This window comes from Tamandua tetradactyla, chromosome 9 (genome assembly GCF_023851605.1).
Source record: "Tamandua tetradactyla isolate mTamTet1 chromosome 9, mTamTet1.pri, whole genome shotgun sequence".
Taxonomy (NCBI): Eukaryota; Metazoa; Chordata; class Mammalia; order Pilosa; family Myrmecophagidae; genus Tamandua; species Tamandua tetradactyla.
In genome coordinates, this window is record NC_135335.1 from 111,652,370 (window position 1) to 111,679,905 (window position 27,536).

Below are 27,536 nucleotides of genomic sequence, written 5' to 3' on the forward strand. Positions count from 1 at the left end.
TACAATTAATTCAAGCTATTGTCTATAGTCAACAGTAACAGTGTAATGTGCTTCTAATGAATGTAACAAAGACTTTTTGCCAACATTAAATGTCAACGGTGAGAGGTGGGGCATGGGTTAGGGGTATGGATTCTTTGTGGAAGAAAAGGAAATGTCTTCATATAGATAATGGTCGTGAAGGCATTTAAGTTGGATTATATGATGTGTGAATAAAGGTGTTTAAAAATGAAGCAAGAGAAACTAGTGCTAGTGAAAATGGGGAGAAAGATGTCCCTATTCACTGTTGGTAGGGAAACTGAGAGGTGCAGCCCCTTTGAGGGCAGTGTGGTGGTTCCACAGGAGGCTAGGGGTGGGGTTGCCATATGATCCTGCCACCCTGTTGCTCAGTACATACCTGGAAGAAATTAGTGTGGAGCCAGGAGTGGATAGTTGCACATTGTTGTTTATGACGGCAGTGTTCCTGATCCACAATGGGTGGAGGTGGCCTAAGGGTACAAGGACTGAGGAATGGAAGGGGGAGCTGTGGTGTATACATACAACAGACTACTGAATGTCTTCAAGAGGAAATGAAGTTGGGAGGCATGCACAGGTGAATGAACTTTAAGTACTGTATGTTGAATGAAATGTCAGAAACAGAAAGACAAATATCATGCCTCACTCATAGGACTAAGTGTAGTATAAAAACTTGGTAAACTGAAGTCGAAAGCCTGGGTTGTTATGGTTGGTGCCTATTGTAAAGAGTCTTAGGTTGTAAGCTTTGACAGCAGTCACAAATATTCAGGAGTTGTTAACTGTTTAAATTCTGAGATAGTACACTGTTTGTATATAACCTGGTTATTCCCAGAAACTTCGGGTATTTATGTGACACTAGAGACTCAGAGCTTTGAAGCTGTGAAAGTCAGCATTACCCCATACAAGAATTGTTTAAAAAGTTGAAACGGATCAGACATTGGCTAGAGATTTGAATAGGACAGGGATAGATCAGAATACAGGTTAAAGTTTGAAACCATCATATTTAAAAATTTTAACTTCTGTATAAGACCAAAGGAGAGATGTTTAGTTGGTGCAAAATTTATATTTTGTGTAGTGCATTACATAATTTATCTTTTATTGTCAGTTTGGTTGAACACCATAAGTACATGGAATCTTGAACAGGGCATCAGATCTTGGTTTGTTCAGGTTAGTGTGATTTCCCAACATATCCCAAGTAATTTGGGCAGTGGATAAAGAAGTATTTGCAAAGTCCCCTTGGGGACTGTATTTGCAAAGTTCCTTCTTGGGGAAAGAAGGAAATATTCAACTTCACTATTTGGCAAATTTCTGATATTCTTGTAAGCAGTGGGGACAACCAAGTCAATAGGCTGAGCCCTCAGTCTTGGTGTTTGCCCCTATGAAACTTACTCCTGCAAAGGATAGGCTAAGCTTACTTAAAATTATGCCTTATTGTCACCCCGGAGAACCCCTTTTGTTGCTCAGATGTGGCCTCCCTCTCTAGGTAACTTGGTGGGTGAACTAACTGCCCTCCTTCCTATATGGGACATGACTTCCAGGGTTATAAATCTCCCTGGCAACGTGGGACAGAACTCACAGAGTCACGGGTTTGAGAAAGCATTCTTGACCAAAAGGGGGAAGAGAGAAATGAGACTAAAAATAAAGTTTCAGTGACTGAGAGATTTCCAGCAGAGTGGTGAGGTTTTCTTGGAGTTTATTCTTATGCATTATGTAGATATCCCTTTTTAGTTTATGGTGTTTTGGAGTGGCTGGAGAGCAATACCTGAAACTGTTGAGCAGTGTTCCAGTAGCCTTGATTCTTGAAGACAATTGTATAATGATATAACTTTTACAGTGTGACTGTGTGGTTGTGAAATCCTTATGTCTGCTGCTACTTTTATCCAGGGTATCGACAGATAAATTTTTTTAAATTGGATAAAAAGTAAATAATAGGGGGGATAAGGTATGAAAGAAATTGAGTAGATTGAAATACTAGTGGTTAATGAGAGGTAAGAGATGTATGAGTTTTCCCTTTTCCTTTTGATTTCTTCTGGATTGATGCAAATATTCGAAAAATAATCATGGTCATGAATGCACAGCTAAGTGATGATATTGTGAGTCATTGATTGTACACCATTTATGGACTGTATGTGTGTGAATATTTGTCAATTAAAATATTAAAAAAAGAAAAGAAACCTAAACTTATCAGAATGTTGCTGTTCTATGTCAAACTTTCTGTAGAAACTGACATTCACAGATTTCTTAGAATACCTAAATTTGAAGCACTGGAATTAGCACTGACTGAACAATGAGACAGAACCAGAATTTATCCATGTAGGAGGTGATTCTCATAACATCTATTAGCATTTGTACTATGCATTTGGACCAAGGGTGTTTGCTTGTTTTCAGATACTTTGCTTGCTGCTCAACAAGTAGAGACTGATTGTAACTTGTTTTTCTTCTTTTGCTAAAATTGAAGAGACTGATCTTGAGTTCTTTGAAGGAAACGTAAGGGTTTTCTGTGTAGAGTGGTTTCATCCTGTGACCCCAGGTCCCCAGTAATTAAGAATACGGTGCTTTTCCAGACTGTCTGCCCTCAAATTCCAAGTGAATCTGCTACTTGTTAGCTGTCAGTTTGGGTGACTTAATTATTTCTTCTAGGTTATCGTTTCCCCATCTGTTGGACTGGGTTAGTAGTAGAATCTACCAGTTCTGCTGCATAAATGATTAAATATGAATGACCATAGCCTCTTGCATGTAGAGCATCCTGCACATAGAGCATCCTGTTCTATTTAGATCAAAATTCAATTTGGTCTTTGGCTCCAGTTAGGTTAATTGCAGTTTTTAGTCTCTCTTAGTCTGACTCCTGATCACTTTCAAAACCCTCTAGTTTTAACTATCATCTTTGTCAAAATAAAAGCAATTTTAAAATTTCTTTTAAATTCCCTTTAAGGAGGGAAGTTTAGGTCAAGTCATTAGCAGATATATACTTGTCAAAAAATCTGCTAGTTTGTCACATACTTATCCATGAACCTAGACCTGCCCGGAAATACAGCCGCCTCTTGCTCAGTTTATCCAACAGGTTGGTAAATTTATTTAAAGAACCAGCTTCAATTGTAGAATGCCCCGAATAACTTAATTTCTGCAAATATTAAGATAAAATTCAAAAGCTTTTCCATAAAGCTTTGTTTACTCAATAATGTGATCTGGAGAGTTTTTTGGTATTTTGTTTCTCCAAGGTACTTGTGAAAAAAGTATACAGTGTCTTGCTGTCAGAATTATTTGTAGTTTGTGAAGTGATGAGCCCTATTCTTGGTAATTTTTTGTGGGTGGGAGAAATTTTTATGATTTGCATAAAATAATCTTTTCATTATTTTTCTTTGTTATTTTATTAGTTTTGATTTTAAAATCGGCTTTAATAAGGTATAATTTATATATAATAAAATGCACACTTCAGTGAGTTTTTGGACACATGTACACATAATCATATAATCACCACCATTATCAAGATGTTGAGCCTTCTTTCTCTTCTAGAGTTGCATATATGTAGAATCATGTAGTATATATACTTTTTTTTTAGTACGTATACTTTTATGTCTGGATTTTTATACTCAGTGTAAAATTTTTTATATTGATCCATATTATTGCATATATCAATAGCTCATTTCTTTTTAATACTGTGTAGTACTCCATTGTATTGACACCATAGTTTTTCATTCACTAGTTCAGGGACATCTGGGGTGTCTCCAGCTTTTAGTTGCAATAAATAAAGTTGTTATGAACATTTATAAGTATGGGCCTCTATTTTCATTTCTCCTGGATATTACTAGGAATCACTAGGTCTTATGTAAATATAGGCATAACTTTTAAAGAAACTGACACCTTTCTAAAACGACTGTATCACTTTGCATTCCCCCGAGCAATGTATGAGAGCTTCAGTTTTTCTACATCTTTGTTAATACTAATATTGTCAATATTGATATTCTTTGATTTTGGCTATGGTAATGGATGTACAGTGGTTTTAATCTTATAGTTTTAATTTGAAACTTATTCTCTGGTGAGTAATGATGTGTCTCTTTTCATGTGTTTATTGAGTATCATTATATCTTTTGTGAAGTGCGTTCAGATCTTTTGCTTAGTTTTTTATTGTGTTTTCTTCTTAAGTTTTTAGAGTTTTTTATATATATGTGTATGTGTGTGTGTATTCTGATTAAAACATTCTTATAGGATGTAGGTTTTGCAAAAGTTTTCTTATTGATCATTGAATTGTGTTTTCACTTTTTAAATGATGTCTTTCAAAGACTAGTTGGTTTTAATTTTGATTTTTTAAAATTTTTTCCGTCTATGCTTTTATGTAACAAGAATATTTTACCTATCCAAGGTTGCAAAGATTTGTCCTGTGTTTTCTTTTAGAAGCTTTGTAGTTTTAGTTTTACTTTTAGGAATCTAATCTATTTAGAGTTCAGTTTTGTAAATGGTGTGCAGTAAACATCAAGTTCATTTTTTTCTTCATATTTCTTCAATAGCATATTTTTGAAAATTCTTATCTTTCCTATTATCTTGGTCTCTATCAAAAATCAATTTACTACGGGGTGCAGGGTAGTTCAGTGGTAGAATTCTCGCCTGCCATGTGAGGGACCTGGGTTTCATTCTCGGCCATGCACTTCCCCCAAAACAAACAAACAAAAACACAAAAATTTAACAAATGGTGCTGCAGTAACAGGATACTCACATGTAAAAAGAATGAAATGTGACCCCGCCATACAAAGAAAATCAATTTATCATACTTACATGTGTATGCATGTATTTTGGACTCTACTCCTGTTTTCTTGAAATCAGGCACAAGTGTTCTTTGGAGATATTACAAGTTTGGTTCCAAACCACCACAATAATTCAAATATTGCAGTAAAGCAAGTCATAATTTTTTTAGTTTCCCAGTGCATATGAAAGTTCTATTTGTGCTATACTGTAATCTATTATGTATGCAATCATTAGCATTATGCCGAAACAAACAAACAAACAAACAATATATGTACCTTAATGAAAAAAAACTTTATTGCTAAAAAATGCTGGCCATCATCTGGGCCTTCAAGTGAGTCATAATGTTTTTACTGGTGGAGGGTGTAGCCTCCGTGTTTGTAGCTGCTGAGTGATCAGGGTGGTGATTGCTGAAGATTGGATTAGCTGTGGCAATTTCTTAAAATAAGACAGTGATGTTTGCTGCATTGATTGATTCTTCCTTTCATGCAAGGAAATCTTTCGTGAAACAGCTGTTATTCTGTTTGAGGCATCTTACCGACAGTAGCACTTCTTGCAAAGTTGAAGTCCATCATCTCAAACCCTACACTGCTTTATCAACTAAGTTTATTTAAAAACCTTTGTTGTCATTTCAGTAGTGCTCACAACATCTTCGTCAGTAGTAGATTACATCTCAAGAAACAACTTTTTTGTTCGTCTAGAAGAAGCAACTCCTCATCCATTAAAGTTTTATCATGAAATTGCAGCAATTCTATCCCATCTTCAGGCTCCACTTTTAATTCTGGTTCCCTTGATTCTTCCACCACGTCTGCAGTTACTTCCTCTGCTGAAATCTTGAACTCTTCAGAGTCATCCAGGAGGGATGGAATCAGCTTCTTCCAAATTCTTGTTAAGGTTGATATTTTGAACCCCTCCCATGAATTATGAATGTTCTTAATGGGATCTAGAATGGTGAATCCTTTCCAGAAGGTTTTCAATTTACCTTGCCCAGAACCATTGTCTGTGGCAGCTATAGCCTTATAAAATGTATTTCTTAAGCAATAAGATTTTAAAGTTGAAATGACTTATTGATCCATGGCCTGCAAAATGGATGTTAGGTTAGCAGGCATGAAAACAACATTAATCCCATACATCTCCACCAGAACTCTTGGGTGACCGGGTTCATTGTCATTGATCAATAATATTTTGAAATGAATCTTTTCCTGAACAGTAGGCCTCAACAGCAGGCTTAAAATATTCAGTAGATAATGTTGTAAATGAATATGCTGTCAGCCAGGCTTTATTGCTCCATTTAGAGAGAACAGGCAGAGGAAACTTGCCATAATTCTCAGAGGCCCTAGGATTTTCAGAGTGGTAAATGAGCATTGGTTTCAACTTAAAATCATTAGCTGCATTAGCCCCTGAAAAGAAAAAGCCGTCTTTTGAAACTTTGAGGCCAGGCATTGACTTCTCTCTAGTTATGAAAGTTCTAGGTGGTATCTTCTTCCAACACAAACCTGTGTCATCTACATTGAAAATTTGTTGTTCCTGTAGCCACCCTCATCAGCTAGATCTTCTGGATAACTTGCTGCAGCTTCTACATCAGCACTTACAGCTTCATCTTGTACTTTTATGTTATGGAGATAGCTTTCCTTAAGCCTCATGAACCAACCTCTACTCGCTTCAAACATTTCTTCTCTAGCTTCTTCACCTCTCTCTGCCTTCATAGACATGAAGAGAGTAAGGGTCTTGTTCTGGATTAGACTGGCTTAAAGAAATACTATGACTAAGTTTGATCTATCCAGACCACTAAAACTTTCTCCATAATAGCAATAAGGCTGCTTACCTTTCTTATCAATCACATGTTCACTGGAGTAACACTTTTACTTTTCATTAAGAACTTTTCCTATGTATTCACGTGTTGACCAACTATTTGGTGCAAGAGGCCTGTCTTGGCTTTTGACATAACTTAATCCTGATTAACTAAGCTTAATCATTTCTAGCTTTTGATTTAAAGTGAGAGAGAAAGAACTCTTCCTTTCACTTCAACACTTACGAGGCCATTAAAGGGTTATTAATTGGCATAATTACAATAGTGCTGTGATTTAGGGAATAGGGAAGCCTGAGGAGAGGAAAGTGATGGGGAAAAGGCTGGTTGCAGATTAGTCACAACAAACATATTTTTCAGTTTTCTGTCTTATATGGACATGATTTGTGGTGCCCCAAAATAATTACTATAGTTACATCAAAGATCATTGATCACAGATTACAGTAGATGTAATCATAATGAATGAAAAGTTTGAAATATTGCAAGAATTACCAAAATGTGACAGAGACATGAAGTGAACCCAAGCAGTTGGGAAAGTGGCACCGATAGACTTTGCTCTATGCAGGTTGCCACAAGTGTTCAATTTGTGTTGCACAATAAAGTCAAGTACAATAAAATGAGATAGTCTGTAGTTTGAGTCTTCCAAGTTTGTTCTTCTCTTGAAAAAAATTTGGGGATTAAGTCATTTTTGTATTTCCATATAAATTCTGTATTTTCTTATCAATTGCTTTTTAAAAAAGTCTGCTAAAATTTTGAATGGGATTGTATTAAATCTTTAATATATATTACTTTGAAAAGAATTGACATATTAACAGCATGGTGTATCTCTTGGTATAATAAGGTCTTAATCTTAATTTCCCTTCAGCCTCTGACAATCATGAATCTGTTTTCAGTCTCTGTGGATTTCCTGACTGGATATTTCACAAAAAGGAAATTGTATAATATGTGGCCTTTTGTTTCTGGTTCCTTTCATTTAGCATAATGCTTTGGAGGTTCATCAACCTTATAGCAGTTATCAGTAACTTCATTTTTTTTATGGCTGAATAATATTTCATTATAGCTATAACAGCTTTTGTTTATCCATTGATAGATGTTTGGGTTCTTTCTATCTTTGGCTTTTGCTGCTGTGAACATCAATGTATAAATTTTTGTTTCAACACTGATATTCCACCTGGGAGTGGAATTGCTAGGTTATATAATAACTGAGGAATATTTAAGCTGTTTTCCACAGAAATTGCACCCAGTAACATATGAGGGTCCCAATTTCTCCACATCCTCACAAACACTTATTTTCTCTTTTAAAAAATCTTCTAGATGGGCAATGGTGGTGCAGTGGCAGAGTTCTCGCTTGCCATGCCGGAGACCCGGGTTTGTTTCCTGGTGCCTGCCCATGCAAAGAAAAAAAAATCTTCTAGTGCGGTGCGTTGTAGTTCAGTGTTTAGAATGCCCACCTTCCATGTGGGAGGTCTGGTTTTGATTCCCAGACCATGCACCCCTCCAAAAAAAAAAACTTCTATCTAGTGGGTGTGAAGTGGTATCTCATTATTATTTTGTTCATTGTTAATTGGTACACTTTTTATTTTTGACTAACTTATTGCACTGACTCAGACCATCAATACAATGTGGAATAGAAATAGTAAGAGTAAACATCCTCATCTTTTAATATTCGTAGGGTGAAAAAATTCAGTCTTTCACTGTTAAGTTTGAGTTTAACTGTGGGATTTTTATGGTGGATGTTCTTTATCAGGTTGAAAAAGTTCCCTCTTATTTCTAATGGGTGTAAAACAATGAATTTTATCATTTTTTCATATGGGTTGAAATATTCTTCATATTTTTTCTTTAGTTTATTAACATGTTCAATTATATTGGATGATTTTTGAATGGCAGACCAGTCTTTCATGTTTTGGGCTACTCCCTGCTGTGTTGAATTATTTCAGAATTATTTTCAATGGACAAGCCTTATATGTATTGTGTTAAATATATCCCTAAGTAATTCATGTTTTATAATGATATTGCAAATTAAAGTTGCCCCATTCCAATCTTTTGTGCCTTTTTAAAAATAAATACAGTAGAATTTGTGTGTTGACCTCATCCTTGATAAAGACTAGCTTGTTCCTTAGTTTTAGTAGCTTTTAGTGAATTCCTATGATATTCTACACATATGATCACATATTGCTAAATTTTATTTACTGACTGTTCTAGTTTGCTAGCTACTGAAATGCAACACACCAGAGATGGATTGACTTTTAATAAAAGGGATTTATTTTGTTAGTTCTTCAGAGGAAAGGCAGCTAACTTTCAACTGAGGTTCTTTCTTACGTGGGAAGGCACAGGATGGTCTCTGCTGGCCTTCTCTCCAGGCCTCTGGGTTCCAACAACTTGGGCTGTTTGTCTTTTTGTTATTGAATTGAATAAGTTCTGTATATATTCTGGATATTAAACCTTTATTGGATATGTGATTTCCAAATATTCTCTTCCATTTTGCAGCTTGTCTTTTTACTTTCATGATAAAGTCCTTGGAGGCACAAAGCTTTCAGTTTTGACAAAATCCCATTACCTTTTTCTTAAAAAAATATTGCTTGTGCTTTGGGAGTAAATCTTAAGAAACCATTGCTTAGCACAAGGTCTCAGAGATGCTTCCTTATATTTGCTTTTAGTAGTTGGATAGTTCTGATATTTAAGTCTTTGACCTCTTTTTGGTTGATTTTTGTATAAAGTATGAGGTAGGAGTCCTCCATTCTTTTGCAAATGTGAGATCCAGTTTTCCTAGCACTATTTGTCAATTGAGTGGTCTTTTCCACTTGTCAAAAAATTGTTAACCATAAATGTGTAGGTTGATTTCTGAGCTCTCAGTTTCAATTCCAATGGTCTGTATGTTTGTGCTTATGTCAGTACCATGCTGGTTTGTTTACTTTAACTTTGTAATACGTTTAAGATGGCAAGTGTTAGTCTTCCAACTTTGTTCTTCTTTTTCAGGTTAGCTTTGGGTTTTCTGGGCTCTTTACACTTCCATATAAATTGGAGGATTGGCTTTTCCATTTCTGAAAGGAGGCTGTTGGAATTTTGATTGAGATTGTGTTGAATTGGTAAATTGTTTTGAGAAGAATTGATATCTTAACAACATTTAGACTTCCAAACCATGAACACAGAATATCTTTCTATTTCAGCCTTCTTTGGTTTAATGTTTTATAGTTTTCTGTGTACATGTCCTTTACATCCTTGGTTAGGTTTATATCTAGATGATGTTTCATTCATGTAGTTGCTATTGTAAATGGAACTTTTTCTTGATTTTTTTCTTCTGAACTTTTATTGCTTGTGTATAGAAACAATGCTGAGTTTTGAGTATTGATCTTGTGCTCAGCCACTTTGTTGAATTCATTTATTAGCTCTAGGGGCTTTGTTGTGGGTGTTTTCAGAATTTTTTTGTATATAGAATCATATAATCTGCAAATAGGGAAAGTTTTGCTTCTCCCTTTCCAATTTAGATGCCTTTTATGTCTTTCTCTTGCCTAAATGCTCTAGCTGGAACTTCTATACAGTGTTGACTAACAGTGGTGAAAGTGGCATCCTTGTCTTGTACCTCATCTTATAAGAAAGTGTCATACTTTTGCTGTTGACTATGAAGTTAGCTGTGAGTTTTCATTTATGCTCTTTACCATGTTGCGAAAGTTTCCTTCTATTCCCAGTGTTCTAAGTGTTTTTATCAAGAAGGATGCGGGATTTTTTTCAAATGCCTTTTTGGTATCAATTAAGATGTTCATGTAGTTTTATTATATTATCACAATTACATTGTTGATTTTCATATCTTGAACCAAGCTTGCATACCTGGGATGAATCCCAGTTGAGCATAATGTATAATTCCTTTGATGTGCTGTTTGATTCAGTTTTCTAGAATTTTACTGAGAATTTTTGCATCTCTGTTCATAAGGGATGATATTATTCTATAGTTTTCTTTCTTTGTAGTATCTCTATCTGGCTTTGATATTAGGGTGATGTTGGCTTCTTTGAATGAATTAGGGAATGGTTCCTCCTATTCGGTTTTCTGGAAGAATTTGAGCAGGACTGGTGTTAATTCTTCTTGGCATGTTTGGTAAATTCCATTGGGCTTTTGTTCGTTGGGAGGCTTTTGATTACTGATTCAGTCTCTTTACTAGATATTGGTTTGTTGAGATCTTTTACTTCTTGAATCACTGTAGATAATTTGTGTGTTTCTATGAACCTGTCCATTTTATCTAGGTTATCCTATTTACAAGCATACAGTTGGTCATAGCATCCTGTTAAAGTCCTTTTTATTTCTGTGGGCTCAGTAGTAGTGCCCCCTTTTCATTTCTTATTTAATTTTTGTGTTCTCTTTTTTTCTTTGTCAGTTTAGCTAAAGTTTTGTTGATCTTTTCAAAGAACCAAGTTTTGATTTTGATTCTCTCTATTGTCTTTTTAATTTTCTATCTCATTTATCTATTCTCTAATCTTTGTTATTTCCTTACTTCTTCTGGCTTTGTGTCTAGTTGGTTCTTTTTCTTGATCTTGTAGTTTTCAGGTTAGGTCTCTGATTTGACATCCTTCTTTTTAATTTAATTATCTAGAGCTGTAATTTCCCTCTCAGCAATGTCTTTGCTGCATTCCATAAGTTTTGGTACATTGTGTTTTCATTTTCATTTGTCTGCATCCCATAAGTTTTGGTAGATTTTATTTTTATTTTCATTCACTTCAAGATATTTCCCAATTTCCCTTGTGATTTCTTTTTTGACCCATATTTTGTTGAAAAGTACATTGTTTAATTTCTACATATTTGTGAATTTTCAAGATCTCGTGATAGGAGGTGGTTTCTTAGAGTTTACACCCAAAGCCCAAACAATGAAAGAAAAAATAGATAAATGGGAACTCCTCAAAATGTAATACTTCTGTGCTTCAAAGAACTTTGTCAGAAAGGGTGAATTTTCTGTTTCTTTCTCTGTTATTGATTTCAGGTTTTATTCCATATGTTTGCAGAAGATACATTGTTTGATTTCAGTATTTTTCAGTTTATTGAGACTTGTTTCTGATATAACATATGGTCTATCCTGGAGTGTGAACCAAGTACACTTGAGAAGAATACGTATTCTGCTACTGCTGGCTGAAGTGTTCTGTGACTATCTGTTGGATCAGTCTGATTTAGGGTATCACTTAAGTCTTGAATTTCCTTATTGATCTCTATCTAGATGTTCTAGCCATTGTTGGAAGAGGGTATTAATGCCTCCTATTATTAATGTAGACTTGTCTATTTCTTCAAATCTGTCAATATTTGCATCATATATTTTAAGGCTCTGCTCTTAGGTGCATATATTTATAGTCATTTCTTCATGTTTATCATTATATAATGATTCTCTTTGTCTCTCATAGCAATTTTTTACTTGAAGTCTATTTTACTGAGATCAGTATAGCTACCCCAGCTTCCTTTTGTTTAGTACTTGCATGGTATATTTTTTCCCGTTCTTTTGCTTTCAACCTACTTATGCCATTTAGGGTAGGTTTAGAGTATTATTTATTCTAGGACTGATTTACTCCCACTTTTGTGGCATAACATTTTGGGTCCCTAATGAATGCTCCATTATTTAATGAGTCCTTTTCAGTAAGGCTGGGTGTAACAATGATTCCTACCTGGTATGAGCTCTTGGAGTTATTCAGCTTACAACTCCCCTATACTATTCGTAGTACAGTTTCCTGGAGTTTTTCTGTAAACATGCCCATATTGAAATTTGATCAGAGATTCAAAAGACACATATGCAAGTTTCTGTAACTCTTTCTGCACCTAGCTTATTTCTCTTGGGGACTGTTCCCTGCAAATTTTAGTTACCTTAACCTCTACAAAAGTCTGAGATATGTTTCCTCAATTCATATATTTCACCAGGCTCTATTTAGGTTCCCTCTTCATAAGCTGTTAATTGCACCCAGGAAGAAAGTCTGGGCTATTGTAGACTCAGTATGTTTGTTTTATTTCTCTTGGAGCTTATAGTTTTCACTTTCTGTTGTCCACTGTATCAACCAAGATTCTTTAGGGAAACAGAACCAACAGGAGATATCTATAATGGAAGATATTATAAAAGTGTCTCATGCAACTGTGGAGATGCACAAGTCCAAATTCCATAGGTCAGGCTGCAAGCTGGCAACTCTGATGAAGGTTGTCAAGAATTCCTCAGGAGAGGCTGGCTGGCTGATGTAGAGAAGAAAATTCTCTCTTTTGACTGCTAAAGTCATCACTTCTCCTTTTAAAGTTAACTGGTTTGATTAAATGTCTCTCATTGCTAAAGACGCTCTCCTCAATTGATTATAGATGTCATCAGTTATAGTGCAATCAACTTATTGATAATTTAAGTCCATGAACTGTCCATATAGTAAGTTAGGTCAGTGCTTGCTTAGCCAGACAACTGGACATCATTATCTGGCCAAAGGGACACATAAATGTAAGGATCCACTATCTGAAAATAGTTGTTTCTTACATTTTGTCCAGTTTTCTGGTTGCTTATTGTAGGAAGTTATTTCCGGACTCTTATTCCTCTGTGCAACCTTAGTGGAATTCCAGAAATCCTTGTTATCTTTTTTCTTCTTATGATGTATCTTTTTCTCTTGACGCTGTATCACTGGATTTCAGTAATTTGATTGTTACATGCCTTGGTGTGTTTCTCTGTGTGTGTTTCTTATTTGAGTATCCTTGAGCTTCTTAATCTGTGGATTCATACATTTTTTTTAATTTTGGAAGTTGTGCCTGATTTCTTTAGTGTTCCGCCTTCCTTCCAATTACATGTATGGTAGACTGTTTGATGTTTCCCATAGGTCACTGAATATCCATTCATTATTTTAATAGCTTTTTTTCTGTCTGTGCTTGAATTATCTTTTCTTTTTCTGTATGATCAAGTTCACTGATAGTTTTATCTTTAGTATCTTATTTGCTGTTAAGCTCCCCCAGTGAAAATTTCATTTCAGGTATAGTTGTTATATCTAGATATTCTGTTTGGATTTAGTTTAAAGACTTCATTTCTCTTTTCATTTTACTCATATTTTCTTTAAGTACTTGAATATTATATTTATTATATCTGGTTTAATGTCTTTATTTGCGAATTCTATTATCTCTGCCTTTCTGGGTATATTTCTATTGAACAGTTTTTTCAACTGGGTATGGGTTACATTTTTTTCCTTCATACATATCTAGTAATTTTTATTGTAGGTTATATGTTGAGGCTTTTATGTTATCAAGTGTCTGAATGTTGTCTTGAATTTTATTTTATCAGATGTTTAAGTTGCTTGTGATTCACCTTCATTCTTTGGAGGCCTGCTTTTCAGCTTTAATACCTTTTACTTTAGACATAATTTAGTCCTACTCTTAAGACAGGACCCTTGTGGAATCTCTCCTAAATGCCCCAGTATTCACTGAGGTCTTTCTGGATGGAAGGTTTTTGCAGATCTTCACAGTTTTGCTTTGAACCCTATGTGAATTGTTCGCTTTGCGACCCACTAGTAGATGTATTTTCCTTGGTAAATGTTCTTTATCTGGTTCTCTGCTATCTCACCCTACATGTTCCTGTACTAGTATTCAAGTAAAAATTTAAAGAAAGCTCTATGCAGATTTCTGGAGCTTTTTTCTGTTTATAGGTCCCTCTCTGCCAGCACAATATCTAGGAAATTCTAACTGTACAGATTCTGCTTTCCATCTTATCAGCAAGGGTGCTGTGCTCTGCTTGAGTTCCTCCTCCATGCACCAAAGTTTTGAAAGTTCCTCCTGGTAAAAATTTGGAATGATTTTGGGTTCATCTTATTTTCCTTCTCTTGTCCAGTATCTTAAAACTGATCCTTCGTATATTTTGTTTAGTTTTATCAATTGTAATGGCAAGTGAGCATGTGTGGTACCACTTACTCTATCATTGCCAAGAGCAGAAGTAACAGGATATTTTATTTTTATTTGAGTCTATTTAAAAAATATATTTTAATTGCACAAATATAACTTTAATAGTCTCCTGGTAAAGCAATTTTGGAGAAGTTAGTTTCCTTTTACTAACTCTCCTAATCTTAGTCTTCCTCCTTCAAATCTAATGTAAGAATTCAGAGTATATTTCTCTTCCACCTGATCTCCTTTTTTTTTGAAACAGTACATATTAGAGATGTATCTCAGTAGTATGAATAAATCTATATTCTCTCTCTTTATTGGTTAGAGAACTATTTTTTTTCTGAGACTAGATATGGTACCTCAGCAGCTCATCTCCTGGACTTGCTGCCAGTGCTCTGCATTTTTTCTAGGTCTTGCCAGCCACCCTAGGATCTTGTCCTTTTCTTTCTGTCCTAAGAGAGGTAGAACTCAACTTATCCCTGGCAGTTGCCCCAGAGCCTCTTGCTCCACCTTGGCAAGGAGCATCCTTCGTGGTGTTCTCACCTTTTATGCACTTGAATGCAGTATGCTATTGGGTTCCTCATTGATAGCTCTCAAATTCTTTTCTATTTCTGGTCCATTGAAAACTCCCCATCTTGTTTTTCTAGTTCAGCCCTTGATTTTTTATTCATTTATTATTATTTTTTTAAATTTCTTTTAATGTAGGGTCTGTGGTTTGACAAGAGAGGATAGTCTGGATATGTAATCATTTTGCCACCTTGAAGCCAATAACTAGAGCCTTTCCCCCCCTATATTTTCCCTAAATCACTTTATCAGAATCTAGAAAAAAATATACCTTCCATGTTTACCTGACCCTTTTGGGAGAGATTTGTTAGGGAGGTAAGTTGATTGAGCCAGAGACTGTTGTCAGCATTTCCTTTTCATTTCCAAACTTTGCCTCTGTTCGATAATACCCCCTTTATATTGCATTCTACTTGCCTGGCCCGTTCTCATTATTCTTAGTATTGACATGGAAACTTAGGAAAGTTGCATTGTGTTAAACTGAATTTGAGTTCAGATATCATGGATAAAACTAAAGTTTCATTTTGGCCAACCATTGCTCTTCTCAACAGACTTTTTATTAGCCATTGAAATATTTTCAACTTATATTGTAGGGCAACTCAATTCTTAGAACTGGAAAAATTTTAAAACCTAACAGAGGTTTCCTTTCACTAATATAATCTTGAATTTGGATTAGTACTATCATTTATAGTATATGAAATATTGTGTGCAGTATACAAAATAATAAAATGCTATATGAGCATGTAAGAATAGCTTGAATTCCTTTTCCTTTTTTTTTTTTTCAGTTTCATTGAGGTATATTTACACACCACATAAACCATCCAAAGTATGCAATCAGTGGCTCACAGTATCATCACATAGTTGTGTATAATCCCTATCATCAATTTTAGGATATTTTCATTACTCTAGAACAGAAATGAGGATAAAAAAATAAAACCCAAATCCTCTATACCCCTTCTCCCTCACATTGTTCACCCATAGCATTGGCATAGTAAATTTGTTACTGTTGATGAAAGGATATTGAAATATTACTTTTAACTGTAGTCCATAGTTGGCAATAGCTATGTTTTTCCCATATACTCCTCTATTTTTTTTGTATTTGTAGTTCAAGCAAGAAATTATTTACATACATGACTTTAATCGCACACTTTCAATCAAATTCACTTGCAATATGTCACTATTACTTATAATCCTAAGGATGAACTACCATCACCTCTATCCATTCCCAAATATTTAAATTTAATTTGGTTAACAATTCTGTACATATTAGTTAACTGCTCTCCCTTCTCTAGCTTCTGTCTGTAGGTACCTATGTTCACATAGTAACCACATTTAATCTTCCTATCCGTGAACGTGGAATGTCTTACCACCTATTTAGGTCTTCTTTGGTTTCTTCTAGCACTGTTTTGTAGTTTTTTTGTGAACAAGTCCTTTACATCCTAGGTACCTGTGTTCTACATTTTAAGACTCTGAGTTTACATGTTCTAGTAAGTTCAAATTAGTGAAAACATACAATAGCTATCCTTTCGTGTCTGGCTTATTTTACTTAGCTTTATGTCCTGAAGGTTTATCCATGTATTCACAAAGTTCAGGATCTCATTCTTTCTTACTGCTACATAGTATTCTGTCATATATATATATATATATACTACATTTTATTTATCCATTCATCTGTTGATGGACTCTTGGGCTTGTTTCCATCTTTTGGCAGTTGTGAATAAGGCCACTTTGAATTTTGGTGTGCAAATATCTGTTTATATCCCAGCTTTCAGATCTTCTGAATATATACTGAATAGCGGAATTGATGGTTGTAGGGCAAATAATATTTAGTTTTCGGAGGAACTGCCAAAGTGTCTCCCATAGTGGCTGTGCCATTTTACATTCACCAGCATAAATAAATGTTTCTGTGTCTCCATATCCTCTCTAAGATTTGTAGATTCCTTTTAGTTTAAGAGCGGCCATCCTTATAGATGTGAAATGCTATCTCAACGTGTGTGTGTAGTTTTTTTTTCCCATGGGCAGGCACTGGAAATCGAACCAGGTCTCTGGCATGGCAGGCGAAAATTCTGCCACTGATCTACCTTCGCACTGCCCTCAATATGGTTTTGATCCTAATAGCTAATGCTGATCAACATCTTTTCATGTGCTTTTTAGTCAATTGTATTTCCTCTGTGAAAAAATATCTATTCTCCATTCATGTCTTTTGCCCATTTTATAATTGGGTTGTTTGTCCTTTTATGGTTAAGCTGTAGGATTTTTTTATGCATATTGGATGTTAAATCCTTATCAGATATATGGTTACTATCAGTTATATGCCAACATTGAGTTGGCTGCCTCTTCGCCTTTTTGACAGAGTCGTATGAAACACAGAAGTGTTGAATCTTAAGGAGTTCCCATTTATCTATTTTTTTTTTTCATTGCTTGTGCTTTGGGGGTGAGGTCTAAGAGGTTACCTCCTATGTATGTCTTGAAGAGTTTTCCCTATATTTTCTTTCTAGGGGTTTTATAGTACTGGCTGTTATAGTTAGTTCTTTTATTCACTTTGGTTAATTTTTGCATAGGGTGTGAGGTAGGCATCTCCTTTCATTCCTTTGGGTATAGATATCCAGTCTCCCACCCTCATTTATTGAAGAGAGTATTCTGTCCCAGTTCTGTGGATTTGTCAAAAATCAGTAGACCATGGGCGGGCCATGGTAGCTCAGCAGGCATAGTTCTTGCCTGCCATGCTGGAGACACAGGTTCGATTCCCGGTGCTTGCCCATGAAAAAAAAAATCAGTAGACCAGACATTAGAGGGTCTTTTTCTTACTCTCAGTTCAATCCTGTTGATCAATTTGTCTATCTTTGTGCTATTACTACATTGTTTTGGCCATTTGGCTTTATAATCAGCTTTAAAGTTAGAAAATATAAGTCCTCCAACTTTATTCTTCTCTTTTAGGATGCTTTTGGCTGTTTGAGGCCCCTTTTCCTTCCAAATAAATTTAATAATTAACTTTTCCAAGTCTGCAAATTAGGTTCTTGGAATTTTGAATGGTACTGTGTTGAATCTGTAGATCAGTTTGGGTAGAATTCACATAGTAACCACATTTAATCTTCCTATCCATAAACAGGGAATGTCTTACCACTTATTTAGGTCTTCTTTGATTTCTTCTAGCACTGTTTTGTAGTTTTTTGTGAACAAGTCCTTTACATCCTTGGCTGAATTTATTCCTAGATACTTGATTCTTTCAGTTTCTATTTAGAATGGAATTGTTTTCTTAATTTCCTCCTCAGTTAGGTCATTACTAGTGTATATCCAGCCACTTTGCTGAATTTATTAGCTTAAGTAGCTTTGTCATAGATTTCTCGGGATTTCCAAATATGGGATCAGGTCATCTGCAAATAATCAGAGTTTTACTTCTTTCTTTCCAGTTTGGATGCCTTTTTTTTCTTTTTCTTGTCTTAATGCACTAGCTAAAACTCCTAGCACAATGTTGAATAATAATGGTAATAGTGGGCATCCCTGTCTCATTCCTGATCTTATGAAGAAGGCTTTCGGCCTTTCACCATGGAGTAGGATGCTGGCTGTGGGTTTGTCAAAGATGCTCTTTATCGTTTTGTGTATGTTTCCTTTGATTCCTACCTTTTGAAGTGTTTTAATCAAGAAATGATGTTGAATTTATTCGAATGTCTTTTCTGTGTCAACCGAGGTGATCATGTGATTTTTCCCCTTTAGTTTGTTAATGTGTTAAATTACATTGATTGATGTTCTGGTGTTGAATTACCCTTGCATGCCTGAATAAACCCCACTGGGTCATGGTGCATAATTCTTTTAACATACCATTAAATTTAATTTGCAAGTGTTTTGTTGAGAACTTTTGCAACTATCTTCATCAGAGAGATTGGGCTATAGTTTTCCTTTCTTATAGCATCTTTACCCAGTTTTGGTATTAGTGTGATGTTTCCTTCATAGAATGAGTTAGGTAGTGTTCCCTTTTCTCCAATGTTTTGGAAGGCTTTTAGCAGAAATGGTATCAGTTCTTCTTGGAATGTTTGGTAAAATTCCACTGTGATGCCATCTGGCCCTGGTCTTTTCTTTGTATAGAGGTTTTTGATGATGATTGAATTCTCTTTACTTGTGATTGGTTTGTTGAGGGCTTCTGTTATCTTCTAGAGTCAATATTCTTGTTCGTGTGTTTCTAAGAAATTGTCCATTTCATATAAGTTGACTGGTTTGTTGGCATACAGTTGTTTATAGTATCCTCTTATGATTTTTTTATTTCTTTGGGGTCTGTGGTAATGATTCCCCTCTCATTTCTGATTTTATTTATTTGTGACTTCTCTCTTTTTGATTGTCAGTCTAGCTAAGGATTTGTCAGTCGTATTGAACTTCTCAAAGAACCAACTTTTGGTTTTATTAGTTCTCTCTATTTTGTTGTTGTTATTGTTACTGTTCTCCAATTCTACTTAAATCTTTGTTATGTCTTTTTTTCTACTTGCTTTAAGATTCATTTGCTGCTCTTTAGTTTCTTCAGTTGTTCAGTTAGGTTTTTTGTTTTAGCTCTTTCTTCCTATTAAAATAGGTACTTAGAGAAATAAATTTTCCTTTCAATACCACCTTCACTGCATCTCATGTTTTCATATGTTGTAGCTTCGTTTTAATTCATCTCCAGACATTTACTTATTTCTCTTACACTTTTTTCTTTGACCACTGATTGTTTAAGAATGTGTTGTTTAACCTCCATATTTTTGTGCAAGTGCTAGTTCATCAGTGGTTGTTGATTTCAGCTTTATTCCATTATGATCAGAGAAAGGGCTTTGATTAATTTCAGCCTTTTAGAAATTATTAGGACCTATTTTGTGCCAACTATGTGATCTATCTTGGAGAGTGTTCCATGAGCACTTAAGAAGAATGTACATCCCGGTTTTTGATTTGTAGTGGTCTATATATGTCTGTTAGACCTAGTTAATTTATCATATTATTTAGGTTCTCTATTTCCTTACTGATCATCTGTGTAGTTGTTCTGTCTATAGAAGAGAGTAATGTATTGAAATCTCCCACTATTATTGTACAAACATCTATTGCTCCCATCGGTTTTGACAGTGTTTGCCAAATGTCAAAGTTCCTTGATTGGAATTTTGACAGCTCCTTGATTGGGTGCATAAATGTTTATGGTTGTTATTTCTTCTCAGTGATTTGCCCCTTTTATTAATATGTTGTATCATTCCTTGTCTCCAATGACATCTTTACATTTAAAGTCTGTTTTGTCTTAAGTTAGTAGAGCTACCCCCACTTTCTTTTGGTTATTGCTTGCATAGAATATCTTTTTCTGTCCTTTAAACTTTCAACCTTTTTGAATCTTTGAGTCTGAGACAAGTCTTTATAAACAACATATAGATGGATCGTATTTTAAAATCCATTTTGCCAGTCTGTGTGTTTTAATTGGGGAGTTTAATCGTTAACATTCAAACTTATTATTGTAAAGGCAGTTCCTGATTCAGCCATGTTATCCTTTGCTTTTTGTTTGTCAGATCTATTACTTTTCTCACTTTTTTCATCCTTTAAGTAACCCTTACTAATACTCTTCAATTCCTTCTCCAGACATCTCTCCCCTGTCTTTTTCTTTTCTTTTTTCCAGCTGATAGAACTCCCTTTAATATTTCTTGTATGACAGACCTCTTGTTAACAAATTCTCTCAGCATTTGTTTATCAATGAAAATTTTAAACTCTCCCTCACTTTTGAAGCTCAGCTCTGCTAGATGAAGAATTCTTAGCTGGCAATTTTTCTCTTTTAGAATCTTAAATATATCTTATCACTGCCTTCTCACCTCCATGGTGCCCATAGAGTAGTCTGAACTTAGTCTTATGTGTATTCCCTTGGATATGGTGATTTGACTTTCTTTTACTGCTTTCAGGACTTTCTGCTTCTCTTTAGCATTTGGCAGTCTTATTAGTATGTATCTTGGAGTGAACCTATTTGGATTTACTCTATTTGCAGTTCACTGGGCTACTTTGATTTGCATATTTGTCTTTTTCTCTTCAAATAATCTTCCTAGCCCTTTACTTTTCTCCTTCTGAGATACCAGTAATTCTTATATTTGTGCGCTTTGTGTTACCAATCATTTCTGAGATCCAATTCAAATTTTTCCATCTTTTTCACCATTTGTTCTTTTTTGCATTCAAATTCAGTTCTTCTGACCTCTAGTTTTACTTATTCTTTCTTCTGCCTCTTCAAATCTGCTGTGTGTCTCTAGTATATATTTTGTTTTATCTACAGTATCTTTCATTTCCATAAGAGCTGCTATTTTTCTATTTATTCTATCAAATTCTTCTTTTTGCTCTTCTTTTATCTTGTTGATACTTCTTTAGCCAACCCATTGAACTTATTCAGGGGATTTGTATGAATATCTTTATCATTTCAAATTGTGTGTTTCCTCCAGTGTTTTTATTTGGTCATTTAGCTTGGCCATATCTTCTTGCTTCTTCATCTGCTTTGTGATTTTCTGTTGGTTTCTTGGCATTTGATTATCTTGATAGGATTATTTTGAAAACCGATTTCCCTCACTCATCAAAGATTTTGTAATTGCTTGGACTTGCATTGAATATCTCCTTTGGCACTTGGTTTTTTAGTTACTCCCAGCCAAAAACCAGAGCCAGGGTTTCCCACAAGAGGTACGGCCCTTTTCAGAAATCTGTTAGGAGTTGTGCAGAAAAGCAGTTTGCTGCACTGCACTTTCCCTGCCTTCCCAGCAAATGGCACTCATTGTCCATCTCTTCTCCAAAACCCCACCTCTCCTTGATTATGCCAGCCTAATGAACTGCAACCCACACAGGCAACAGTCCTGTCAAGGCTGCAGTTCTCCATGTTGTACTGGAAGTCACTGACTCCTGGAAGGGGCTGGGCACTGTGTACCTTGGCTGAGAGGCCCCTGTGGGCACAGTGGGTCTGGTGATTCCCAGGCTCCCACATGGAAAGACCTTAGCCTAGGAGATTGAGAGTTTCGACTTCCCCAGCCACCAACTGGTCCAGGACTGCTTTGCTTTTGCAGCCCAATAAGACCTGGGTTTGTTTTAGAGTACTACTTTGACATCTGTGTTTTCAACCAAAGCAGGGCTAGGTTCCCATGCAGATAGTATAGCTCAGCTCATTGGGCCTAGAAGGGTCTGGAGAGGCTCTGAAAAGACTTGGAATTCCCTTGTACTTTCCGGCCTGCCTACCAGATAGCACTGTTCAGTGGCTTAATCATTCTCAGAAGCTGTTTTCCTTCTGGAGCCTTGCACTGTGACTGAGTGGGGCTGAAATAATGAGGTTCCTATTCACTCACTTCACCAGCCAAAATCTGATTCAATGTGAGGCTGTGTCCTGCACTTTATTTGAGGTGGAGTATCATCCGTCTGTCCCAGTCTGCTGCTGCCCCCCAGGTAATGATCAGGCTACCTACTGCTTTTTCCCTTAAGGATGGTGGATGGGCACCAAGGACCCAGTGCTGGAAGCACAGTCTCTGTCCATGTTTTCTTAGACTGTTCATCCCCCACTGGCCTGGGCCTTGAAATGTCCTTCCATGTACCCTGGGTCCCCAAACAGTAGATTTGGGTAGTTTCTGCCTGAGTTCTTGCTGCTTTTAGGGAAGATTTTATGGTTCCTTCCGTAATCCTCCATTTTGAAAATTCCTTCTTACTGCCCTTTTGTATGCCACCCTTCCCCACAGCTTAAGTCCTACTGTGGGTTTCTGTGGGCTGGGTCTTTGTGTCTGCGTACAGACGGGGATCTATCTCACCACTGTGAGAGACTTTGGTCCTTGACCCTGGTGGGAGCTGGGAGGGATTCCTGCTGCTGCTTCTGTGCACTTCCTAAGCTGCATGGGACCGAGTGAGGGGGAAGGGGAAAGGACCAGCCAGTTTGAGACAGAAGTTTCCTATCTGCTATTTTTCTGTTACTTTGATTTAGTGTTTGTGGGATCCTTTTCCAGTTTATAACTTCCTCCAGAGTTCTGAACAAGTGATTTCTTCTTTTTGTTGAATCTCTTTGGAGAGGATTTCAGTAGCTGTTTATGTCATCATGCTGATGACATCACTCCCCCCTTACCTTTTAAATTATACTTTTGTTTCTTTTTGGGGGGTGTGGGGCCTGAAAGGAAATTAGATTAAGATGGAGTCTGAATCATATTGGACCTTTTTTTGGCCATACTTAGCCACCTTTTAGTACCATAAATTCTTAACTTGGAATGAAAAGTAATGTAGAGTACAGGAGGGACCAGCTTGGAAAATTAAACCTAGAAATTTTGGGTTGTCATGGCTGTAAGTCATGACTGAAGGCAGATTATTCTTCTTGAAGAGATTCAGTTCTGCCCCATTTGTATCACTGATGTGTTTAGTAATTTCCCTGTTGCTTATTTTGTTAACCTGAACATAGTAGCTAGTAATGCAACTACTCAAGAAATTTAAAAGAAAATGCACTGTGCTTTGGTAATTTACAGAGCTATTTGATATAAAATGTCATTCTGGGGGGTGCAAGGGTAGTTCAATGGTAGATTTCTTGCCTACCATGCAGGAGACCTGGGTTCTATTCCCAGTCCATTCACTTCCCAAAAAATAAACAAGCGAAACAAACATAAAACAAACAAAAATTCAACAAATGGTGTTGCAATAACGGATACTCACATGGAAAAATAATGAAATGTGACCCCACCATATAGCATACGAAAACAAAACCAAACAAAAAATTGTAGTTCTGGGAAAGGGTATGTGGGCAGAAGCTTTGCCCTTTCTTTCCCTGTCTTCTTCAGACAACCCTTTCCTGTGATTTCATAGAATGAAATTCTGTAGAGCCAGAAAGGATTTTAATGATTATCTAGCAATATTTTAAGGTGAAGAAACTGAGGCCCAGAGAGATAAAGTGACTGGCCAAAGATAGCACAGGTAGTAAAGAGCGACTTATCTCCACCCTGGTGTGCCCTGCATTTTTCTGACATATTAGGAAGTTACACATTCTCAACTATATATCACATTTATTTCTGCAAATCTAGTTCAGAAAACCAAAAGTTTCTTTTTGAAGTTTTTTAGTCTTACACAATTTATGTTTGTTTAGTCAGGGCTTTTTTCCTAGCTACGTAATTGTCCCTTTTCCCCATCATCCTGCACTTTTCTTGAGCACAGTGATAGAGAATGTTGACTTCATTTGGTCATTAGTAGACTGCAAATAGAATTAGAGATTAAAAGTCTGAGGAAGTGTCATGAATAATACTGTTTTACCTCAACTATAGGAATAAAGGAAAAAAAACACTGAGTTTGTCAATGAAAAAAAGATTTTTAAAAAAAATCACAAGTAGTAGTTATTCCCTGAAACAAAATTGGGGAGGCTTCTATTTGGAATTGAATTTGTGGCTGGGGGAATGAGGAGGAAAGGAAGTATGTGTTTGGTTCCTAATAAAATTGAATTTGTGCTTTTGGGTTATACTTGAATATGAAATTTGTGAAATAAATTTTGAACTGATAATTACTAATGTCATGCATTTTGATATAACAGGATAGACATGATCCATCTGATCAAAATAATTGTCATGTGTGGCACATGAATATAGAAGCCCTTCCAGAATGGGTAAACTGCCAGATACAAAAAGTAAGTTTCCTAGTTTCTGAGTAGCATTAGTAATGCACAGCCTTTACAATGTTTTCTTCCTTGTTTTTAAAGTGATTTTGCTTGGATGCAGCTTTTCAAGAGACATTAAAGGGTATGTAAGTCTTGATTATATATTTATTGGCTTTATCACTGTTACTGGGACATTCCAGATATTTTTCTACCTCAGACTATGCACTTGGCATTTCCTTTTCCCTGAATGTTTGACCCACAGATGGTCATCTGGTTTGCTCTCTCATTTCCTTAGTTCTTTACTTTGAATGAAGCACACTGGCCAATGTATCAGTTGCCCCCACATTACCACTTTTCACCTTTGCTTTCTCCTTATCTGCTTTACATATCTGTTCTTTATACAAACATACGTACACACACATATGCACACAGTAATATAACTTGATTATGAAGTTACATATATACATATGACATAAAATATAGAAATTATTATACATACACATGTATGCACACACATACACAGTTTACGTATCTTCTGAATTGCCTACCTGTCCCTTTAGAATATGTTCCATGAAGACAGCAGTTGTTAGTCATTTTTATTGTTACATTCTCAGCTCCTGGAACAGTACCTCTTGAGTGAATGAAATATCCTACATGTGTCATTTATGTATGTACACATACACATATATAAACACATATATAAAATAATATGGTTAGCAAGTACTTATTGGCATAACCCAAATAAAAATGCTGCACTTTTAAAGATTCTTAATGAAGTCTTAAAGCAATAACCCCTTGCTAAATAGTATGGTATAGTTATTTCTCACAGTACCAACACCTGACACCTAGAAGGCTGTAAGTAATATGTTTTTGGAAAAATAACATTACATTTCTCCACTGACTTGTAATACAGCTTACTGTTGTTTTTTGGGGGGAGGGGCGGTCAAAAAGTAACATTTGATAGATATCCCTTGTATCTATTCTCACACATTGTACTGATTTCCTGGGAAAATGCCTGTACACTCCTTTTAAGTATCCTGAACTTTACAAAGTGTGTTAGGACTCTGCAGATGCTGTCTCTGTTGGAAAGATCATTTTCAGCCAATTCATTATTAATTTCCTTCTAAGTGGAAAATGTACTACCTGATGTATATAACCAGTGTCTTTTGGTTGTATGTAAAATACCAGGAATTCTGTTGCTTGGGTAAAGTTCCCTCCCAGAGTGCTTGGTATGCAAGAAGTGTATCAAAACAGACACTTTTCTGTGGAATTTTACTTGCAAATTAAGCTCTGTAGGCTGATTTGCTTCCTAGTTCCATAGTGTTTTTTTCTTTTGATTAGTTCACACTGTATCCATATTCAGCCTGTTGTTTAAGAATCTCTTTTTAAAGAATTCTTAGGAGTATTGTTTGAATGGGCATGATTTGTAATATGTTATCATTCTAGAACTTTAGAGCAGCTTATCTCTATTTATTGTAAGGCTTGTTTCCAGTTGCTGTTCTTTCTACTAATCAGAAAAGAGAAAGCCAGCCTTCTCTGTGGCATAGAAAACTTTCATGTGATCGGCTTTTTTTCACTCACATTCTCTTTGGTTACTTTGCAATGAAAGCATTGTCTTTATTTTCCCTTTTACCTGTAGGCCCAGTGGACAGTTGGAAAACTGAATTGTCCTTTCTGTGGGGCCCATTTAGGGGGCTTTGATTTTGTCAGTGCTCCAAAATGTTCCTGTGGCCAGCCTACAGCTGTACATCTCTTCAAGAGCTGGACTGATTATCAGCAAACACAGGCAGGCAGAATAATGAGACCATCACTGAAATACTTGTCACATCCGAGAGTTCAGTCAGGTTGTGACAAGGACACTCTACTGACAGGTGGCGCTTCAAACAATGGAAATTACAGGCTTTTAAACGTGGCCCAAAATAATAATGATCCTGGAAGATTAACAGAAGCACTCTGCCTGGAGGTACGAGCAGCATATTTTGAGTTGAAGAATGAAAAAGTGCTCTTCAAAGCATCAAATTCCAAATACAAGCTTTTTGTTCCTCACCTTGTGACTGGCAGATGTGCTACAGGAGCTTTTCATAGAAAATCACATAGTTGGGATCTGAACATCACTGAGAAACTGACTTTATTACCTACTTTATGTGAAATACATAGTAAAACTGCCTATCCTAGGCTAAATGAAACACAGCCTATCAACCTTTCTGGCTTGCCTTCGGAATCTAGTAAAAATAGCTGTTCCTTTCAGAATCCATCCAATTTTGACCCTAATATGCTGCTGCAAACATTTTCAGTGGCTTCCTGTGAGACCCAGACACAAAGAAGCAGAGAATTTCATTGTGGTCTAGAAGCTTCTGCAGTGTGCTCTTACACTGGCCATGCTTCTTCTAACAATTTGACTTTCCTGATGGATCTGCCCTCCACTAATAGGAGCATGCTGGAGGCCTCAGACCAGGAAGAGCGCCTTTCCCCTCTGGGTTTCCTGCGTTCAGCCAGTTTTTCATTGGGTGCCATTAATGAGAGACTCAGTAAGAGAGAAAGGAGCAAGTTGAAGAATCTGAGAAGGAAACAACGAAGGCATGAAAGATGGCTGCAGAAGCAGGTAATTGTTTTTTAAAGAGTTTATTAAAAATTCTGTATTATAAAATGTTGGTGTTTGGTAAATAGAACTAACCTTGAATGCCTGTATTGCAAAAACTTGGTTTTAATAAATTTTGAAATGACCTTTCTCTCTAGGTATAGCCCTATTATAATTGGCATGCATAACTCTGTCTCTGGGCTTTAAATATATTTAGAAAATGACTTGTTTCTAGTTCATTCTGCTAGTATTTTTAGAGGAACATTAATCTCATGTTATTGAGACTTGATTACTTGTCACATACATTTTTAATTTACTATATTAGAATTGCTTTGCCATGATTTTATTAAAGGTTAAGCTGAAACATGGAAAAAGGTTTCTCTGAGTAAATCCAATCTAGTAACAAATTTATTTA

The 27,536-nt window shown here is 35.9% G+C and overlaps 1 protein-coding gene across 12 annotated transcripts in view; it reads left to right on the forward strand.

Annotated features, from left to right (window-relative positions):
• The window catches only part of RNF180 (ring finger protein 180), a 337,143-nt gene that overhangs the window by 54,072 nt on the left and 255,535 nt on the right, over window positions 1-27,536 (forward strand). For all 12 annotated transcript variants that reach the window (XM_077117280.1, XM_077117281.1, XM_077117289.1 and 9 more), the window contains 2 exons: window positions 24,481-24,573; window positions 26,183-27,145. In XM_077117280.1, coding sequence (XP_076973395.1) covers window positions 24,481-24,573; window positions 26,183-27,145 — 1,056 coding nt within the window. The remainder of the gene's footprint in view (window positions 1-24,480; window positions 24,574-26,182; window positions 27,146-27,536) is intronic.